At 36.5% G+C, this 19,980-nt stretch overlaps 2 protein-coding genes across 2 annotated transcripts; both read left to right on the top strand.

The window, feature by feature from the left end:
* Positions 1-12,101: 12,101 nt before the first annotated feature.
* On the top strand, positions 12,102-15,774 carry LOC135085300 (THAP domain-containing protein 5-like). Its single transcript, XM_063980081.1, has 6 exons — positions 12,102-12,276; positions 12,511-12,755; positions 12,977-13,030; positions 13,407-13,559; positions 14,031-14,117; positions 14,237-15,774. Exons 1-6 carry the CDS (start codon positions 12,176-12,178, stop codon positions 14,362-14,364), a joined length of 768 nt encoding a protein of 255 aa, XP_063836151.1. The 5' UTR covers positions 12,102-12,175; the 3' UTR covers positions 14,365-15,774.
* Positions 15,775-16,107: 333 nt separating this feature from the next.
* On the top strand, positions 16,108-18,309 carry LOC135085144 (uncharacterized). Its single transcript, XM_063979900.1, has 3 exons — positions 16,108-16,239; positions 17,007-17,138; positions 17,800-18,309. Exons 1-3 carry the CDS (start codon positions 16,108-16,110, stop codon positions 18,307-18,309), a joined length of 774 nt encoding a protein of 257 aa, XP_063835970.1.
* Positions 18,310-19,980: the final 1,671 nt, after the last annotated feature.

Genomic DNA, 19,980 nt, shown 5'->3' with positions numbered 1-19,980 from the left:
CATTTTATATCTGTGCACGTGTGGTGACATCGGAGGAAGTCGGAAGAGATCAGTGTTGTACCAGTCTGACGTGTATCGATATCGATAGTTATTATTTGTTGCGTAATTTAAAAATCTTTACACACGAACTGTTAGTTTTGCAATTTAGTGCTATAAGTGACTTAACACTAGCTTTCAATTGTCCGAAAATCAATAAGAAACGCAGCTGCTTAAAATCAAATGTAGTAATATTTGTCACACGGCCGCGGCCTGAATTTTATCTATTTAAGAGTTAGTAAAAATTACCCTTTTGATATTCAAGATAGCAATACTTACGCCTTCAGATATACGTATAGAAAATAGACTATTTAAAAGTCTTTCACAAAGACTACCTCTAAATAAACAACATTTCATGTTAAATTAATCGTTAGTAATTAAGCGATACTGGCACATCACTATGTTTTTTTTGATTTGGGCAGTTCCATGAAGATCAAAAACTAAATCATAATCGAATATTCTGTACTTCTGAATACAGCACTATATGTGTCAAAAATTTAAAAAAAAATGTAATCTTGTTGCAATTTGTTTACAATTTTGTTTTAAATTAATTAAAAGTGAAATGAAAAAAAAGCGCGGGAAACGTGAGCGTGACGGGCGCGTTTTTTATTGCTAATTTTAAAAACTTTTTATTTACTGATATTACGTGATCAGAAGGGTTTATTTATTTAAATATTACTTATTTCTAGTGTGTGTATATATAGTTTGTGTAGTTTGCTGATATTTAGGTAAGTTTTTTGATATTTTTTTCAACATGAACGAGCCCCCCGATCCTTCGGGGGGTTTCGTCCCTCCGCCAGCCAGTTTTGTTACTGTATCGTCTGAAAAGGAAAATGAATCGGCTAATATGGATACTGATAGTTCTATTAGTTCTTTACAAGCGGCTGTTTCTGAGCATTCCCCTAAAATTTCTGCAAAAAGGCGCCGAAAGCATTCCCGCCATCTTAAAACTTCAGTTGTTGGTTTACCCAAAAAAGACCTCACGAATACCTCGGCTGTATCAACCCCTGCTCAAACTCCAATTAGTGATTCCACTAAAACTAATACAAACCCTGTGATTGCATCTGCTGTACCGGCCTCAACTCACACTCCTATTGGCCGCCAAATGTATAAAAATACTGATTCTGCACCTTATGTAGTCCATGTACAAAAGATAGTTACCTCACCTGACTCTGGAACCACACTGCACCCTGTTATTTTCGGAAAACTCCTGCAAAGATATTCATTCCATAACATTATTAAAGGCAGTTTAAAAAAAATTGGCCGAAATAAAATGTCCATAGCCTTCTCAAAAAGTGAGGATGCCAACCTGTTCCTCATACATGACAGCTTAGTAATAAACAACTTAAAAGCATTCATTCCTACTTTCAATGTGACCAGAATGGGCCTCATTCGGGGTGTTCCTGAAGAGTGGTCTGATGAGGAAATAATGGGCAACATCACTGTCCCTGAAGGTTGTGGCAATATTATTAAAGTCAGACGCCTAAACTTTAAATCTTTTACTGATGGCTCACCTGTGTGGAAACCTTCACAGTCCGTAGTAGTGACTTTTGATGGTCAAATACTGCCAAAGCGAATTTACATGTGCTATAACACTCTGCCAGTTGATTTATATGTGTATCCAACCATACAGTGTTACAATTGTTGTAGGTTTGGTCATACTAAACTTCAATGTAGGTCAAAGCCTCAGTGTTACAAATGTGGTCAATCACACACCGGTGAATCTTGCCAGGTTGATGAGGAGGATGCTACTTGTTGCTTATGCAGTGGGTATCATTTTGCAACTAATAAATCTTGTCCAGAATTCTTAAGGCAAAAGAACATCAAGACCTCTATGGCCAACAATAGTATCTCTTATGCAGAGGCTTCCAAAATTCACCCACCTGTCTCCAAATCATATGCTGATGTTCTAACCTCTAAAGCTAGCCCTTCAACATCATCTATTAGGTATGTAGATAAGAATGTAAATAATAATGTAAATAATAATTTATCATATAAAAAAACAGTTTTTATGAAACCAAGGTCAACTCCACAATTAACCAAGGGTTATGATCAAGAGGCTCATAATGCCCTTATCAGAGAATTTGCTATACCTACCCCCTCAAATGGCTGTGCTCTAACCTCAGAAAAAGAGCAGGAATCACTTAACAGTCAACAATTTACCCTAATTAATTTAATTATTTCATTAATTCAGTTAACTCAATCCAACCCATCACCGTCCCACGCTGCTAATATAATTGATAAATGTTTAGAAGTAGTTAAAAATGGATACGCTGGCAACAGTGCTGCAGTGGAATAGCCGCAGCATTATTAACAAAAAGTCAGATTTGATTTATTTATTGAACAAGTTCGAGCCCTCTGTCTTTGCCTTGGCAGAGACATGGCTCAAACCAATGTACAGTTTTAAAATAAAAGGTTATTCAGTAGTAAGAGATGATCGACCTGATGGTTATGGTGGTGCTGCATTATTAATAAAAAATTGCCTACCATTCACCTCAATCTCTCTTCCTGCTCATAATGTAAATATGTCTATAGTAGCTGTAAGTGTAAATAATGTATGTTTTGTATCTGTATATATTCCCTATCCTTCATCTGACATTTTCAGTGTCTTAAATAATATTTTTTCTCTGTTACCTAGACCTTACATAGTTTTAGGTGACTTTAACTCACATCATCAGTCCTGGGGAAGTTCAGTTACTAATAGTTATGGCGAGGAACTAGCTGATGTATTAGATTCTCAAAACCTTTTTATATTAAATTCTGGTACTCCAACTCGCCGTTCACAACCCAACCAAAGTAGCAGTGCAGTAGACCTATCTATATGTACACCAAATCTTGCGCCTTTATTGACTTGGGAGGTTTTATTGTCATCTTTTGGCAGTGATCACTACCCCATAGTCATTTATTTCCCTAATTTTAAAGTTTCAGCTTCCAAACAAATATCTAGATCTCCCTTTAAGTTACCCAATAGTCATGATAGTGATCTTTGGACTAAGTATAGAAGCAGTGTAATAAATAGGATTTCTTCCCTCCCAAATTTCAGTCCTGGTAACGAAATAGCTTGTGCTGATGCTCTAGCGTACGCTTTAACAGAGGCTGCCAAAGAAGTCTTTCCAATTAAAAATAATTCGCCACGTAAAATCCCTTCACCCCCATGGTGGGACAGTGCATGTACGGAGGCTGTTAGGCAAAGGAAAATAGCAGAGAAAAATTATAGAAATGACATGTCTGATACAAATTTCCAATTATTATCTAAAGCTATTGCGGATACTCGTAAACTGTTCAAGAATAAAAAATTTGAGAGTTGGAGAAAATTTTGTACTTCTGTCTCTCCAAACACTCCATCCACTGTTGTGTGGAGTTCCATCAGGAGATTTAGATCTGCTTTTTCTGAAAATAGTAACAGTAGTATTCCCGAAACCTTAGTCAATGATTTTTTGGATAAATTGGCACCTCCATGGGTAGCTCAGGAGTTGATTCAGTGTCCTTCCTACTGGCTTAACCGCCCAGAATCACCAGAATCTACTGGCCTAACCTCACCTTTCTCTGTACATGAGCTTAAAGCCATTGTCAATAACACACATGACTCCGCTCCTGGGCTAGACAACATACCATATTCATTTTTCTCCAATGTCAATGACGATATTCTTGAGTATTATTTACAAATAATCAATTCCATTATGATGACAGGTAATATGGGTAATATTCCCCCATCTTGGAAATGTCAACTAGTGTTGCCATTTTTAAAACCGGGTAAAAATCGTTCCGATGCATCTTCCTACCGGCCTATTGCGCTGTCATCGGTTTTAATCAAGCTTGCGGAACATCTGGTTAAAAATAGATTGGAGTGGTATATTGAAAGTAATAAATACTTGGCTGGTAGTCAATATGGATTCAGGAAGGCTAGAAGTACTATTGATAGTTTAAGTTTACTTATTTCAGATGTTAGATTATCCTTGTCTGAGAATGAGTCATTATTAGCCGCTTTTCTTGATATCCATTCAGCATACGATAACGTTATTTTACCGATTCTAAAAACGAAACTTGATAAATTAAACGTACCACAAATTTTTAGTAATTTCATAATTAACATATTATCGGATCGTCGCATTAGGTTACCATTTGTAGATACTGATCGCTCTGTATGGAGAGGTTTACCACAGGGCTCGGTTCTTAGCCCCCTTCTATACAATATCTACACCTACGATCTAGAACCAGCGCTAGGTAATAATATAACAATTCTTCAATATGCCGACGATCTGTTACTGTATTATGCTGATAAATCACCTACAATCGCTAAATCTGTATTAAGTTCCTCACTAGTTTTATTAAGCAAATGGATGGATGACAACGGCCTACAAATCTCAACTTCTAAAAGTGCAGTTATGTTATTTTCTCGTATGCGTTCACCCCCACTCCTAGAAGTACTTTATAATAATGAGGTTATTCCTTTAGTAGATCATTTTAAATATTTAGGTGTTATATTAGATTCGAAGCTCACTGGTACTCCACATTGTAATTACATTATCACTAAATGTGAGAAGCTCCTAAATATGCTTAGGTGTCTTTCTGGCGTGTGGTGGGGAGCTCACCCTTTCTCCATGAAATTACTTTACAATGCGCTTATTAGGAGCATATTAGACTATGGAACCTTTCTTTTAGAACCTGGCAGTGTAACATCTTTTAAAAAACTTGATAAAATTCAGTATAAGGCTTTGAGATTGATAACTGGAGCCATGCGTTCTAGTCCGATTAATGCCCTCCAAGTTGAAACCTGTGAACCCCCATTAAAATTAAGACGACAGTTTTTATCTGATAAATTTCTATTTAGAATTATTCAGTTTTCTAACCATCCCCTTGGAGCCAAACTTCAATCCCTCTCTGAAATAATAAGCACATCTAGTTATTGGAGTCACAAATCTATCCCATGCTTGGTTACTAGTTACCTAAAGTTTAAGTCTCTATCGTCCCCGACTCACAGATCTGACAACCTCCCTCTTTTTAGCTCCAGTTATGAATCCCTTTCCTTTGCACTTAAAGTTTTTTATGATCTATTTGATAAAAATGATCCCAATATAAAAAGTCTTTTTAATTATGTTATTGACTCAAAATTCCATGATTTTCATTTAATTTTCTCTGATGCATCGAAACATACTGCTGCAGACTGTGTAGGTATAGGAATTTATCATTCTCAGTATAAAATTGTACAAAAAGTAAAAATGCCACCAGAAACTTCTGTTTTTACCGGAGAATGTCTTGGACTTTTAAAAGCTGTTGAATATGTAAAACTAATGAAATTAAAGAAAACTGTTATTTTTACGGACTCCATGAGTGCTTTGCAAGCTTTAAATAAATTTCCGTTTCACCTCAAATATCAATACCCTGTAATTTTTGAAATAAGACGTATGGTATATGACTGCTTTAATAATGGACTTGTTTTGAACTTTGCTTGGATCCCTGGCCACAAGGGAATAACAGGAAACGAAATATCAGACCGTTTAGCGAATGATGCGGTACAGTGTGGTGATTTATTTCCCTATAAAAACTATCCTCATGATCTTCTGTCATTGCCTAAAATACATCAAATGGAAAAGTGGATTACTAATTGGGAATTATCATGTCAAACCAAAGGTAAATTTTATGTAAAGATACAACCTAATATACCTGTGAAACCGTGGTATCATAATGCGAAGTTTAGCAAGACAATAACGTCTATTTTAATACGCTTAAGGGTTGGTCACACATGCACTCCTGCTCACCTTGCTAGACTTCGTATCGTGAGTGACCCAATGTGTGAGTGTGGGGTTGATATTGCTGATGTTAATCATATATTTTTCTCTTGCTCTTTGTACGACAGGTCTAGCTTTCTGGATGGTTTAACCTCTACCCATGTTCCCTTCCCGACCAGCATTACCCAACTTCTCCTGTCTGACGATGTTACAGTATACAAAATATTAGCTTCATTTATTATTTTAAACAATATAAAACTTTAACTTTATGTATACACACTATATGTATAATATATTTATTATTAAAAAAAAAAAAAAAAAAAAACTACAAAAAACAAAAAAGGAAAAAAAAAAAAAAAAAAAAAAAGATTATGTATGTCGTAGAATATTGATTGTCATGTAATTACTTAGTAATCATTTTAATAAAACCAAATAATAATAACAACATTAATTTTAAATGTAATAAATTATAATTTGATTTATTGTAAATGTCTAGTTATGTTATAAAATAGTTTGCAGTAAGTAAAAGGAGTTGTATTGACCGTACCGAGACAGGTCGGGCGCTACCTGCTAGCCGGTTTGGGTGGGGATGGCTGTATAAAAGAACGAGCACGACCGTAGTCGTGGCATTCTGGCCTCACCCGCCGCTCGGTATTGTTGTCTCGGTCCTGTGTGTGAGACTGCTCGAATATTATTATTGTTATTATTGTATTCTTACCGAAATACAACAATCTATAGTTTTAAAAGCTATACATCGTTTTATTTAACTTCCTGGTGAAACATAATGTCCTGCCCCTTCTAACCGTTCTCCTACATCAGAAGCGGGATAAAGAAGGCCAGCCCACTTCAATTTTTTTTCTCCTTTCTCCCGTACAGGCAAAAACTCAAGGAACATTATGGCCATGTTTTTAAAATATTTCTAACAACCCTCACGTCAATGTTACTCCGCTAAGTCATTTATCGGCTGTTCTGGAGCCCTTCAAACACCGAAATGCAGAAATAGAAGGCCCGTGTTATTATTTTTTTTCAATTGACTATCACCATGTTCGAAATCACAGGGATGATTACATTATTTTGAAATCTATAGTCACAGGGATGGCTTTCAGAGTTGTGGCACTTGCATACCTACTATTCATGATGCTTTCTTTATATTTGACTAAAATGCACTTGTACTTTTTGACTTTTATCTTTTATTTTCGTTATAGTAGGTTTTATAAGACAAGGTAGTTTTCAGTTGATGAATATTCATGTTTTACCATAATTATGGTTAAAGGTAGTAGTTTGCAAATTAGTATTACATCCAATCATAAGTGATAATTTAATCTTAACTCAAAACAATTTTTAGTTTGGCTCAGTGGTACAAATAGTATCAAAAAAAGTGCGCCATTATGAACATGCAATAAATTACGTCACGTGCATTGAGTGAAAAATGTTATTGTAAACTATTTGAACCTATCACGGTTCACCACTGATCTGAATATTATCGTGACGGATGTAAATAGACTGAAACTATTAGAATCGCTTAAATAGACTTCCTGAATTCATTATCGGTTTACCTTGTAGTAGGTACTCGTGTAATAGAATACGGGCGGTAGGCTTAAAATAAGATTTTATCTCGGGAAAGTAGCAGCTTTGCCACTTTGCACTTGCTTACCTATTCATGATCAATTGAGAAGAATGCCATAGGGTTTTGTACCAGTCTAAAGTTGAAGTCGAGGTACATGCTGTTCACAGTAGCGGTGATGATGATTTCTGTAATGGGAACTCGAATTTGCTTTTGAGCCGTAAATCGTAGTGTGTAGTCGATGGGTGATGCACACAGCGTTGTGATATCTAGTACTTAATGGTACAGTTTCAGTAATGGTAATTAGTGTGGGAAATGGAGATACTCGAGTGTCCTACGAATTTATTAGTGACTAATATTATTGAAGTGTTACATAGCCCTGGCTCCTTCTATGTTCTTAAATGTTAAGTGTCGATTTTAGAAAATACTACATTATTTAATATCCCATCTCGTTAACTGCAAGCAGTTTTCTCAATTGTTAGGTCGGATCCGGAATATCGTAGCCGTATCCTATTAGAAACCGGTATCTGTTCTGAGTAGTCCCTGGGAATTAGGTAGTGCGATAGTTCTGGGTGGTGCAGTAGGATCTGGCCGTGTGTAGCTAAGAGTATGAAGTCATTGGTTGACTTAGGCTCCCGAGGTAGGGTATCAAAATGTGGACCGCAATTGTGATACCTGGGACTCATTCGATTTTTAAAGTAATTTTTGGTAATGATGATGTACCACATGGCCTTAGTGACTTCAATGTAGCAATTATTAGGAATTGTGAATAGTAATGATTGGATTTCTAAAAGCTAGGTAGTTTCTAATAGATAGCTATGGTTACTAGTTAGTATCACTAGACATCTACTTGGATGGCTTTTATTTTAAAGAGTGGATAGAGTATAGGAAACTAGTTGTAGAAAGAGTATCTAGTAGTACTGAAAGTTAAGTTTCCTCATTTCTGAAAGCACATAAGTTGCTTGAAATAGAGGACCGTGTCATTTGTTTTTTTTTCTTTTTTTGGCTACCGCACATTCTATGATGGCATAGCATTTACCAGCTACTTTCGATTTGCTTCGTGACACCAAATTACAAAATGTAGTCTTGGGAATCACTTTAGACTCTAAACTTCAGTGGGGTCCTCATATTGAAACCTTGTCAGCAAGGCTCAGTTCAGCTGCTTTTGCAGTGAGAAAGATAAGGCAATTAAGTGACATTGAAAAGGCAAGGCTAGTTTATTTGTCATACGGCATATTGTTGTGGGGCTCAGCTGCGGACATTGAAACTGTGTTTGTTCTGCAGAAGAGAGCAGTGCGGGCCATTTATAACCTTGGACCCCGATTTTCCTTGATAGAATTCTTTAAGGAGATTAATATACTGACAGTAGCTTCACAGTTCATTTATGAAAACCTTTTATATGTTCGCAAAAATATAGAGCAATTTACTAGAAAGAGTGATTTACACAAGTTCAATACAAGAAACAAAAATAAACTTGCCGTTCCAAATTTCAAACTGCACAAGATTGGTAATTCATTTATGGGGAAATGTATTAAACTTTTCAATAAATTACCACAAACTGTTGTAGAATTGCCCATTCATAAATTTAAAGCACATATCAAAAGCACCTTTAATGAAATAGGGCTACTATAAAGTTGATGATTATATAAAAGATAAAAATGTTTGGAATGTTTAACTACCTAGCTCGCATCAATACTTATAACTATAATTTGTATATTTTAAAGACTGTAAAACCTTGAAAAGGAGGCTGACAATAGTGACTGAGTTTCTTGCGCTGCTTCTTCTCAGCACTGGCCCATTTATTGTCCCGAAGCAGTGGTAGGGTTAATTTGCAAAAATAAATGAATTTAGTACCGACCGAGTAGTAAATACCGAGTATCACATAATAAAATAATAAATAAAATCATTTATTTGCAGGAACATGCTTACAGATTGGTGTTAATTTAGTTAATTCCAGCATATTCTGTCGCATGCGACGTGCAAAAGTTCTTGTTCTTATAGTTTTATTTTTTTATTTAATTTTTCTTTATTCAGAAAACCACAGCTCTTATACATAACAGCAGCATAATAATAATACAAAAGTTATGTTAATTATTATTGCTACATTTAGTTTTAGACTCAAATTAATTGTAAATATCAAATTAAGTTTCATTACCGATGTCACATCATTCTATTACTTAAAAAGTCATTCACTGTATAATACATTTTAATTAACAAAAAGTAAAAAAAAAAACTACTTTTAAAATTTGTATACAATGTAATAGTCTCATACGTTGGTAATTTAATTCAAATGTAATAAAGCACAGTTATAGAGCTTTCCGGGCAATACCTTTAAAACCTAGTCTGAAAATACCTTATCACGTCAAACTGATGTTGATTATTGCTGAAGTCTCACCTGCTCTATTGGGTGACGATCTGGGCTAGCATGGGAGAACTGTGAGGGTCTTATCTACCATTGTGGATAATGATCCCGCACAATGTATTTTGTTAGTGGAATAAGTGACTTATGACTTATACAAGACTCATGACTTGCGACTATGACTGGGAGGGCTGTGGGGGTCTTATCTACCATCGTGGATAATGATCCTGCACGACTTATGACTATGACTGGCTCCTGTGTGGAGCGCTCCTGTGTGGAGCGGGGCCCCTGTGTGGGGCGGGGCTCCTGTGTGGGGCGCTCCTGTGTGGAGATGACTTATGACTATGATTAGGCTCCTGTGTGGAGCGCTCCTGTGTGGAGCGGGGCCCCTGTGTGGGGCGGGGCTCCTGTGTGGGGCGCTCCTGTGTGGAGGTGACTTATGACTATGATTAGGCTCCTGTGTGGAGCGCTCCTGTGTGGAGCGGGGCCCCTGTGTGGGGCGGGGCTCCTGTGTGGGGCGCTCCTGTGTGGAGGTGACTTATGACTATGATTAGGCTCCTGTGTGGAGGCGACTTATGACTGTGACTGGCTCCTGTGTGGAGGTGACTTATGACTACAACTGGCTCCTGTGTGGAGATGACTTATAACTATGACGGGCTCCCGTGTGGAGCGGAGCTCCTGTGTGGAGCGGGGGCTCCTGTGTGGAGCGGAGGCTGCCTTGGGTGGCGGTGGCTGCCTCGGGTAACACCGGGTTGGGCAACCTGCGCTAGGTATTCGGTAACTTGTGTCAATTTTGTGTATAGAAGATATAAAATACAATTTTAGTTTTATTGAAGAATTTCCTTTGTGTTGATCATTTATAAAATCTTCGAGTAGTATAAAATCTTTGAGTAGTATGAACCATTTGATTAGTATGAACCATTTTAGTATGAACCCTTTGAGTAGTATGAACCCTTTGAGTAGTATGAACCCTTTGAGTAGTATGAACCCTTTGAGTAGTATGTACCCTTTGAGTAGTATGAACCCTTTGAGTAAGTAGTATAAAAACTCTGAGTAGAAAGTACCCTCATTTTTGAAGTCAGGTTTGGCCGAGCAATATAATCCATAAATTTTATCTCATTTGCAGATGATTCTCAAGAGTACTCATCACCCGAGGACGTGTGAAACGTCAGGAAGGCCGTGTCGTAGAATATTGATTGTCATGTAATTACTTAGTAATCATTTTAATAAAACCAAATAATAATAACAACATTAATTTTAAATGTAATAAATTATAATTTGATTTATTGTAAATGTCTAGTTATGTTATAAAATAGTTTGCAGTAAGTAAAAGGAGTTGTATTGACCGTACCGAGACAGGTCGGGCGCTACCTGCTAGCCGGTTTGGGTGGGGATGGCTGTATAAAAGAACGAGCACGACCGTAGTCGTGGCATTCTGGCCTCACCCGCCGCTCGGTATTGTTGTCTCGGTCCTGTGTGTGAGACTGCTCGAATATTATTATTGTTATTATTGTATTCTTACCGAAATACAACAATCTATAGTTTTAAAAGCTATACATCGTTTTATTTAACTTCCTGGTGAAACATAATGTCCTGCCCCTTCTAACCGTTCTCCGACATGTATATAGTATTCAATTTATTGTAAATTACTGTATATTAATATGGTCATTTTATCCTACCTCAATCCGCTCTCCTGATCACTTTCTTCTCTCCGCCCGATCCTTCCGTTCCGTATTTTTCTTTCCTTAACCGTTTCCCCGTTTTTACTCGACGAATGGCAACACACAAGCCGTGTAAAGCCAAAAAAGAAAAAAAAAAAAAAAAAAAAAATTAGTGAAATGAGCAGTGGGTAGACACTTCTCATACAAAAACTAGTCTCTATATGTAGCAATTGATATACAACCTTATCCCTTAAGCAATAAAGTGCATTTTGGATTGATTTTACTATAGCAGGGGAACCCGCGGATCAATACCACCATACTAAAAATAATTGTTAGTGTCCTTATGTTGGTAGTATTGTTAGTTTGACAAATGAAAAAAAATGTCTGTCAATTGAGTTTGAGTTTTTAACCGGCGAATTGATTCGTGTGAAGTTATTTTCTCAGATTTGGTGCAATATTACTGTAAATAAACTTTTCTGTCGTTTACGTTGAGTTGATTAAGTTCCTCCGTATCGGGCGTGATAAAGTTTGCTGTTCAGTGTTATGTTTTTTGTGAGATAGAGACTCTTTTAAATAAACTGTGTTTCAACTTCTACAGAAGTTTAAACTCTTATTTACTTTTCTGTTTAATGGGTATGTTATCTACTTACTTGAAATATTACATCTATTACAAATCTATTTTTCATTAAAAACAACCCTATGTGATGAAAATGTAAATGTACTTTCAAAACTGGTAAATGCATGAACCAGGGCATTGACACTGGTTGGAGAGAAATTATAGGCTTTGTTTAATTAATACCTATTTCATTTTAGGCTTCTACTGATAATGGAGAGTAGAAACAACAAGAAGTGCGTTATTTGTAATAAGAGGCGAAGTCGTGGTGGATCACCCTTACTTTTGAGTAGGTTTCCTCTGGATTCTGACCGGTGAGTTTCTAATAACACTCATTTATTACAAGATAATTTTACTGATTGTGTAAACTTAAAGGCTGGGATTAATATTTTTAATCATACAGTAAATAACCATAACCAATTTTTAATTTCAGTATTTTGTTTCGTACTCTGCAAATGAATTGCATAACAATACTAAAAGAAATTAGTTGATGAATAAATTTCAGTTTGTTATTCTTTTTCTTTTCTAATAGGTATTTCTTATTTCAGTTGTCGAATGTGGGTTAAAAATGCTGGCTTAGAAGACTTAGCATATGTACCTATTGAAAAGTTACACCAACTGAAGTTTGTTTGTGGTGGGCACTTCACTCCTGAATCCTTCAATGCCAAAGGAACTCGGCTGAAGAACTCAGCTATTCCAACACTGGAATTGAGCAATCCCATCTTGCCAGATGAAGTTTTGACAGAGTTTCCTCTTCATGTAAAAGACTCCAATAAAGAAAACCTCAAGACAGGTATGATGATGACTTCAATTATTTTTTTTAAATTTAATTTACTATCTATCAATTTTTCTGAATTATTTAGATGTCTTAATTAATTTTCTTTGGTTTCCAAAACAAACCAACCGAATGCAATTTAACAAGGTTCTTTCTTTGTAACCACAAACATGTGTTGTATGCTTATCAATAAATAATATATAATTTCAATTATTAATTATATCTATACTTTGTTACAGTTCTTTATGATCATTCATATTGCATTCCAAAGAAGTCAAATCCAGTTGAACGAGGTATGTTTATCTAAAATTATACTAATAATATAAAAAGGAAATATTTAATTGTTTGTTTGTATTTGATCGGCTCCGTAACTCGAGCCAAGATAGCCTAAAGTGCGGGTTAGAACCCCACAGCTTGAATATTGTAGTAAACCCACTCGTAACACAATTTAGCTTAGAATGTGTGTTGAGTTAGAGGGACTTTAGTAATTTGTGTAATACAAATTCTTCAAAAAAAGTACCGGACCAATTTGAAAAATTTTAGGCAATCTACATTAATTAGCCAGGTCAGCTAGTTTAAAAATATTTATAAGCTAGTAATTTTTAATGTGAGCAAGACATGTACTAGACTGATTCCTGACCCAATTCACATTTCATTATCTGCTTTCAGTTCCCCTTACAACTACAACCAAACAACTAAATTCAACATGTTTGGGAGCTGTGGATATACCAGATTCTGGTATTTCTGCGAAAACAACTTTTGAACCTCTTCCTTCTACTTCCAATGCACCAGAACATATGACCTATAAACCCATTACTCATGGTAAGTGTACAAACTAATTATTTACCTTCTAAAATATGCCTTCCCTCAAACTAAAGAATGCCACCCTGGATGCGTTCTGCAGTCTGCAGTCAGGTCAAAATGAACTTATATGTACAACATTCTAGGTTTCTGTACATTTTATATTAATGCGATTTGACCGTGCGGATACGAACAAAGAACGCAAAGCACACGTGACTGATTGCCTTATCACGACCACTTACAGATTGTCTTGACATACCCGCAGACCGCATCCAGAATGCAGAACATTAAAACCTCTAAATGCCTTTAATTTAATATTATGTCATTGTTATTGAAGGTGGGCCCACGCTTCATATTTTATGAGAAGAGCTATCATTATCCTGTCTTTGCATTTTTTTAAAACTTGATAATGATTGATTGATTTGGAAATAATATGTTTCATAAAACAACAAAATAAATTTTAAACTAATTTGCATATTTATAATATTTCAGATGATAAAAACATTTGCCATCAAGATGCACAGGCAGAAATATTAGTCCACAGTTATAAAAGACCTAAGAAAAACATTGAAATGAAAGGTAAGATAAAACATACCTAATTTAAAAAACTAAGTAAAATTGCTGATTAATAAACCAATATTCAATTCAATTTGCTTTAATGTTGTTTTTTTTTACTAATGGAAATGTTTTTATTACAGACACTTCATCAACATTTACAATTAAAGAGAAGAGGCTTTGGCGACAGTTACAAAATGCAAAAAAAAACAATAAGGAATATAGCGAAGGTAGTTGCAGAAGAACACAACAGAAATTTTTTAAATATTAAAAAACTGAATAGTGCCATTGTAAATCCAACATTCAAAACTAAGATGAGGGTGAAGTATGCTGCGCATGCTCTGAGTAATACCGTGGCAGCTATTTTAAAAATGATGGCATGGAAAGAAGTTTCTGATTGCAATGATACAGCATTTGTGATTGAACAGTTAGATAAACTATTTGATTGTACAAATGGTCCATCATCTTTAAATGACGTAAAGAAAGGGATCCGGGAAAATGTTTCCACATCAAGTAATCACATTGAGTCTTGGACCTTTTATACTGATAAGTTAAAAACCATAAAATTTATAACAGCAGAAAACACGATACTAAAAAATGTTAAATGCGTAAAGGGATATCAAATATCTATCAAATCCTTAAACGATATTTGGGAAAAGTTAAAGAATGAAGGGTTTAAATATATGAACCTTAGACAGTTTAACCAAGACTCTCTGGAAAACTTATTTGGAATCATTAGGCAACACAGTGTAACCAATAGAAATCCCACTATCACGCACTTTACTGCAGCGCTTAAAACAAGCATGGTTACTGGGCTGAAAGTGCCTCATAGCAGAAGTGCTAATTGTGAAGCAGACAACAATAAACATATGCTGGAATATAAAGACATTTTAAAAACTAATTTAAAAACAACAGAAATAAAAATTAATGTTCAAGATTCCACAGACACTGAATTTTATCCTGTGTTGTCTATCCCGGACCCTGAAAACTTAGAACAGCCCATTGAAAATTTGTGTAGCCTTGAAAACCAACCAGTAGTATATGTAAGCGGGTATTTAGCTGCCAAACTATTACAGAACAGTTCTTGTTTAATTTGTGAAGAGTGTTTGAGCGTGAAAACTCCTGTTGACAATGATTTGTATGCATATATATCTCTTCGCGAATGGTGGCATGATAAAAAAAGTCTCGTTTATCCAACAATTCAATTATGTACCACCGTAAATGAAGCTAAACAATTTTATCATGACCATATTGCCGACCAGATATATATGGAAAATGTTGGAAAATTCATTTTCTTAATGTTGAGTACAAATTGTAATTTTAGTTGGTTTAAATGTCAACAACATAATAAATAAATTTATGATAAGATGTTTAAAATATTAAGTTACCTTTTTCTAAGAAAAAGTTGTAAAATCATTAATGACAGCCTCATAAAAAGTGAAAACAATTTTGCTGACAAAAGTAAAAAAGCACAGCAACAAAGCATTGAAAAGTAATCTTAGGGCTGAGGTTCGATCAGCTGATAAGAAAATTAAAGATGTTTATAAATAAAAATCCTATTTTTTCTTAGAAAAAGTTGTGAAAATAAAAGTTTACAAAATTATCATTTCTGTACTTTGTTATAATTTTCAATAATTCCTCATGCCTACAACTGCTATGTCATGTTCAATACTTATTGTAATATACCTATTTTATTTCGAAATAAATAATTTACGTTACAAAACTTCGTTTTACTTACACATAGTATAAAATAAAAATAGTAATCATTAAAATATTGAAGGTTCCTATACTAGATATCGATATGCAATTACAACCCTAGCAAAGTATCGATAATCGATAAGTTATTACGAACGTCACTAATACTGTCAGAAAATAAGGCATTATGTTGGTAGCTCCGCCTGTAGTTTGTGCGGTTGGTAAAGATTTGCGGGTCGTTCTCTAAAATGCATATGTGTGCGTGAGCTCAAAAAATATCTATGGAGTGCCGTCTCTTACTCTTTTATGCTCTTTGGAAATGAGTGAAAGTGATAGTAAAATCATGGGAGACACACTGGCTTGTCGCCTGTGTTTATCGACCAACGTGAAACTCCTCGACATGTTCAAGTATCGTCTCCATACAGCTTATAATGTACTCACAGGATTAGAGGTTATGTTTGGTTCTTTAAAATCTAATTAGACTGCATTTCTCCAAGTTATAATTCATAAAGCGATATTATCATTCAGAAACACGCATTAACTTTCATTATTTATGATTATGTCTACGCTGTAAGCTATATAATCTTTAAAAACTATCTCCTTGGGTTGTCTAAAGAGATCGCCTTTAGCGATAAGCTTGCCTAAGTTATACATACCGTTTCCATTTTTATTTCTTATCTACTAATTACTGAGTTTCTTGCGCTTCTTTAAAAAATACTGAGATCTGTAAAAGCAGTTTTAAATGCCTATTTGAAGAAAATAGCAGACTTATAACTTACTTATGGCAAATTCATAATGTTGGCTAGTCTAATAACAGCTTAACTTTCCACCGGGACATACTTGACCTTCATGTTTCTTGCGCTGCTTCTTCTCAGCACTGGCCCATTTATTGTCCCGAAGCAGTATTAGGGTTAATACTCGGACATGTAGAAGGGCTTTTTAAAAGCCTATTTGCAAAAATGAAATGAGATTTGTGAGTTTTTTTCACTGCTTGGGTTATCAGCAGTCAAACTGTAGATCCTGACTACACAGGAGTTGCAGCGTTGGGAACGAGAGGTGGGAATAGACCTGTAATCCACCCAGGATCCTACAAACTGATGTATTATTATAATTTCTTAGCAATTGGAGTCTTTTTTTTCGCTCAGAGATTAGTTCGCTAGGCAGTTTGATTTTTTTAAGTTGTTTATTTAAAACTGACGTAGTATTTTAAATTTTCAGATGACGATCACAGACGGTCTACCGCCTTATGTCTGTAATTTATGCAGCGCACTTCTCGTCAAGAGTGTGACGTTCAAACGGATGTGCAAGATCTCGCAAGAGTTGCTGATGCTTGGGTTATCACAGGGAGTGGTACGTTGACAATTTGAGACTCAATAACTAATTGAGCTGACGAACTTTGTACCGCCTAACAAACAATGATAATAATGATTGTTGTCATTAACATGGTACAGTCAGTGTCATTCATGTCGCTCAAAGTAGCCAAAAAGTCGCAACACGTCATTTTTACAGTTAGATAAGGGTTGTTTTATCAATTTTTTGGCCACTTAGGGTGTCAAGAACTATTTGACGCTGACTGTACCATGCAAGCAGCAGGTTATCAGATGTACTTTAAAAGCATTACCTTCCTTTTTTGGGTAGATACATAATGGACTCTAATTTTCCCTTGAAATGACTCAAATTGAAATCTCTCAAATCCCATATCTGTGTCAAGCATCACTGATTCTTAAAATTTAATTTGAGACTAAATGTTATTTTGTCTAGGAGGCATACTTTTATCAACCTAAAGCCTGGTCCGTGAGCACGTAGAATCCCGTCCAATGACCCCAAGCTACCCATCCCTATCGCTCGCGCGTAATTATGTTGCTGTCGCGCTCGCACTCACTGCGGGCGCCCGTCGCACAGTCGCGACAGCAACATAATTACGCGCGAGCGATAGGGATGGGTAGCTTGGGGTCATTGGACGGGATTCTACGTGCTCACGGACCAGGCTTTATGATGACGATCTTTTCAGCTATCAACAGACTATGTTGAAAACTTGAAAATCCTACATCCGTTCCCTCTCACCACACAAACCAACGATGTGATCAGTTGCAACGAGCAGGTTATCAAAGACGAAGATGATTGGGATTGGGACTACGATCAGGACTATAAAACGAAAGAATCAGAATCCAGCGACGAAGAACCATTATCCTGTAAAGTTAAAAAATGTGAACCGGCTGAAGACGTACAATCAATTAAAGAAGAAGAATCGTTTATTGAATCACCAAAACCACAGGATGAGGACTCGTTGAAACTACCAAAAAGTTGGGACAATGATTTCCCGAACGGAGAAGTTGATGTGTTGATTTTGACGAAGGAAGAGCAAATGGCTGAAGTGATATCAAGGAGGACTTCTACGAACTATTTGAACTCGTTTTACAAATGCGAGATGTGTTACAAGGGTTTTATAACGGATACAACGTACAAGAATCACATGGCCAGGCATGATCCGGTAAGTTTCTTAGGGAACGCACGCACGTAGCGACGTGACAGTGACAGAAACCGTTTTGTCACCTCCATACATCTCCTTAATATGAGGTATGAGTGACGAAACAGTCACGGCGACAAAAGTCACAGCATAAGGTTAATATCATAATATTTTAGCGTTGTGTTGCGTATCAAACTAAATTGTAAATTATAAATAACTTGCAAAAACGAACTCTTGAAAATTTCGACGGGTTTATCCAGTGTCTAATGCTCAAAACTGCGTTAAGCGGTTTCATACAAAAGTCCCCCGCGCGGGTGCTCCACTTAACGCAGTTTCTGCCCTAAGTAGCTCAGATGGAAGAGCAGTCGCCCGGCAAGCGAAAGGTCGTGGGTTCGATTCCCGCCTTAGGCAGTTCGATTTTAAGTTATAATTTATTTTATTTGAATTTGCAACTTTCAGAGCAGCGGTATCCACGAATGCGAGGTCTGCCATATGCGGTTCCCGCACACGAGGTCTCTAAGAGCCCACATCGCGAGCTCCCACGAACAGAAGTTCGTTTGTAAGCTGTGCACATTCGTGTCTAAGTCGAGGTAAGTGTCAAGAACATAATCTGGGGGCACGGAAGTGCTCCCGCCAAGTTAGCAACTAGCAACAAGGCAAGGGTCAAGTTTTAGGCTTCGAAGAAAAACTAATAACTTCCATTCCATTCCAGCGAGGAGAGCAAGTTACCTCGATCGGGTTGTACCTTCCTTTTTTCGAAGTCATTCAGGCTATTTTCGACACTCGGTAACTTGTTATGGAAAAACTAGAAGCCTACAGTTTTAGTGACAGTGACTAAAGTCCGGTCGCTGAGCACGTAGAATTTCGTCCAAGGACCCCAAGCTAGCCATCCTTATCGCTCGCGCGTAATTATATTGCTGTCGCGACTGTGCGACGGGCGCCCGCAGTGAGTACAGTCAGCGTCGAATAGTTCGTGACACCCAAAGTAGCCAACAAGTTCGCAACACGTCTTTGTTACTGTTGACGATGGCCACCTGAAGTAGGTACAACTTAGCTAGATTTAAATATTATTAATTAAAATGGCTGCTTATGAAACTAATTTACTACTACCTTATTAGATTTGCCTTTCATTTGTATGAATATGTAACTGATGGTGCCTGAATGTAACCTATAGGTAATATTATTAACCTACTAAACTTACCGAAGTCTTGTGACTTACCTTGCATTTTGTTTACATAGCCTGGGATCTATTAACTCAATACATGTATCAAATGTTTCACTTATGAGTATATTTACATCATAATAATAATATGTAATCTGTTAATTGACCAGTATGTCGAACTTACACTGTGTGTATGTGATTTTGGAACATTAAATTTCAAACAAATTTCTTTTCTGCTCAACCCAAAGGTAAACTGGTCGAGAATGCTTTAGTGCATTAAGTTCGCCTTATGTACAAATTTATTTTGGCATAAAAGTTTAAATAAATAAATAAATAAATAAATAAGTGAGCGAATCTGGGTGCGCGCGTAGGTAATAATATTATCGCGCGCCTAGAACATTCCGAGCTAGCCGTTAGCAACGCGGCCCGCTGATTGGCCGGAGGCCTCTCGCCTTTTATGGTGAGAAGCTTCTAGCGGCTCACCGCGCCGCACACGCGGCCGAGAGCCGCCAGTCGTCGTCGAACTCTCACCCTCTGCGAACGTACTAGTGCGCACACCCGGA

This window comes from Ostrinia nubilalis, chromosome 28 (assembly GCF_963855985.1).
Source record: "Ostrinia nubilalis chromosome 28, ilOstNubi1.1, whole genome shotgun sequence".
In the NCBI taxonomy this organism is placed as follows: Eukaryota; Metazoa; Arthropoda; class Insecta; order Lepidoptera; family Crambidae; genus Ostrinia; species Ostrinia nubilalis.
Note: the sequence above shows the minus strand (reverse complement) of the source record. Positions and strands in the feature narration are given on the sequence as shown.

What these genes read in the sequence shown, in the direction of transcription:
- LOC135085144 (XM_063979900.1), top strand. Translation starts at nt 16,108, where the DNA reads ATGAGTGAAAGTGATAGTAAAATCATGGGAGACACACTGGCTTGTCGC. An exon ending in ATGTACTCACAGGATTAGAG is followed by an intron (nt 16,240 to 17,006) that starts GTTATGTTTGGT and finishes TTAAATTTTCAG; the next exon opens with ATGACGATCACAGACGGTCT. An exon ending in TTGGGTTATCACAGGGAGTG is followed by an intron (nt 17,139 to 17,799) that starts GTACGTTGACAA and finishes CGATCTTTTCAG; the next exon opens with CTATCAACAGACTATGTTGA.
- LOC135085300 (XM_063980081.1), top strand. Translation starts at nt 12,176, where the DNA reads ATGGAGAGTAGAAACAACAAGAAGTGCGTTATTTGTAATAAGAGGCGA. An exon ending in TTTCCTCTGGATTCTGACCG is followed by an intron (nt 12,277 to 12,510) that starts GTGAGTTTCTAA and finishes TTCTTATTTCAG; the next exon opens with TTGTCGAATGTGGGTTAAAA. An exon ending in GAAAAACATTGAAATGAAAG is followed by an intron (nt 14,118 to 14,236) that starts GTAAGATAAAAC and finishes TTTTTATTACAG; the next exon opens with ACACTTCATCAACATTTACA.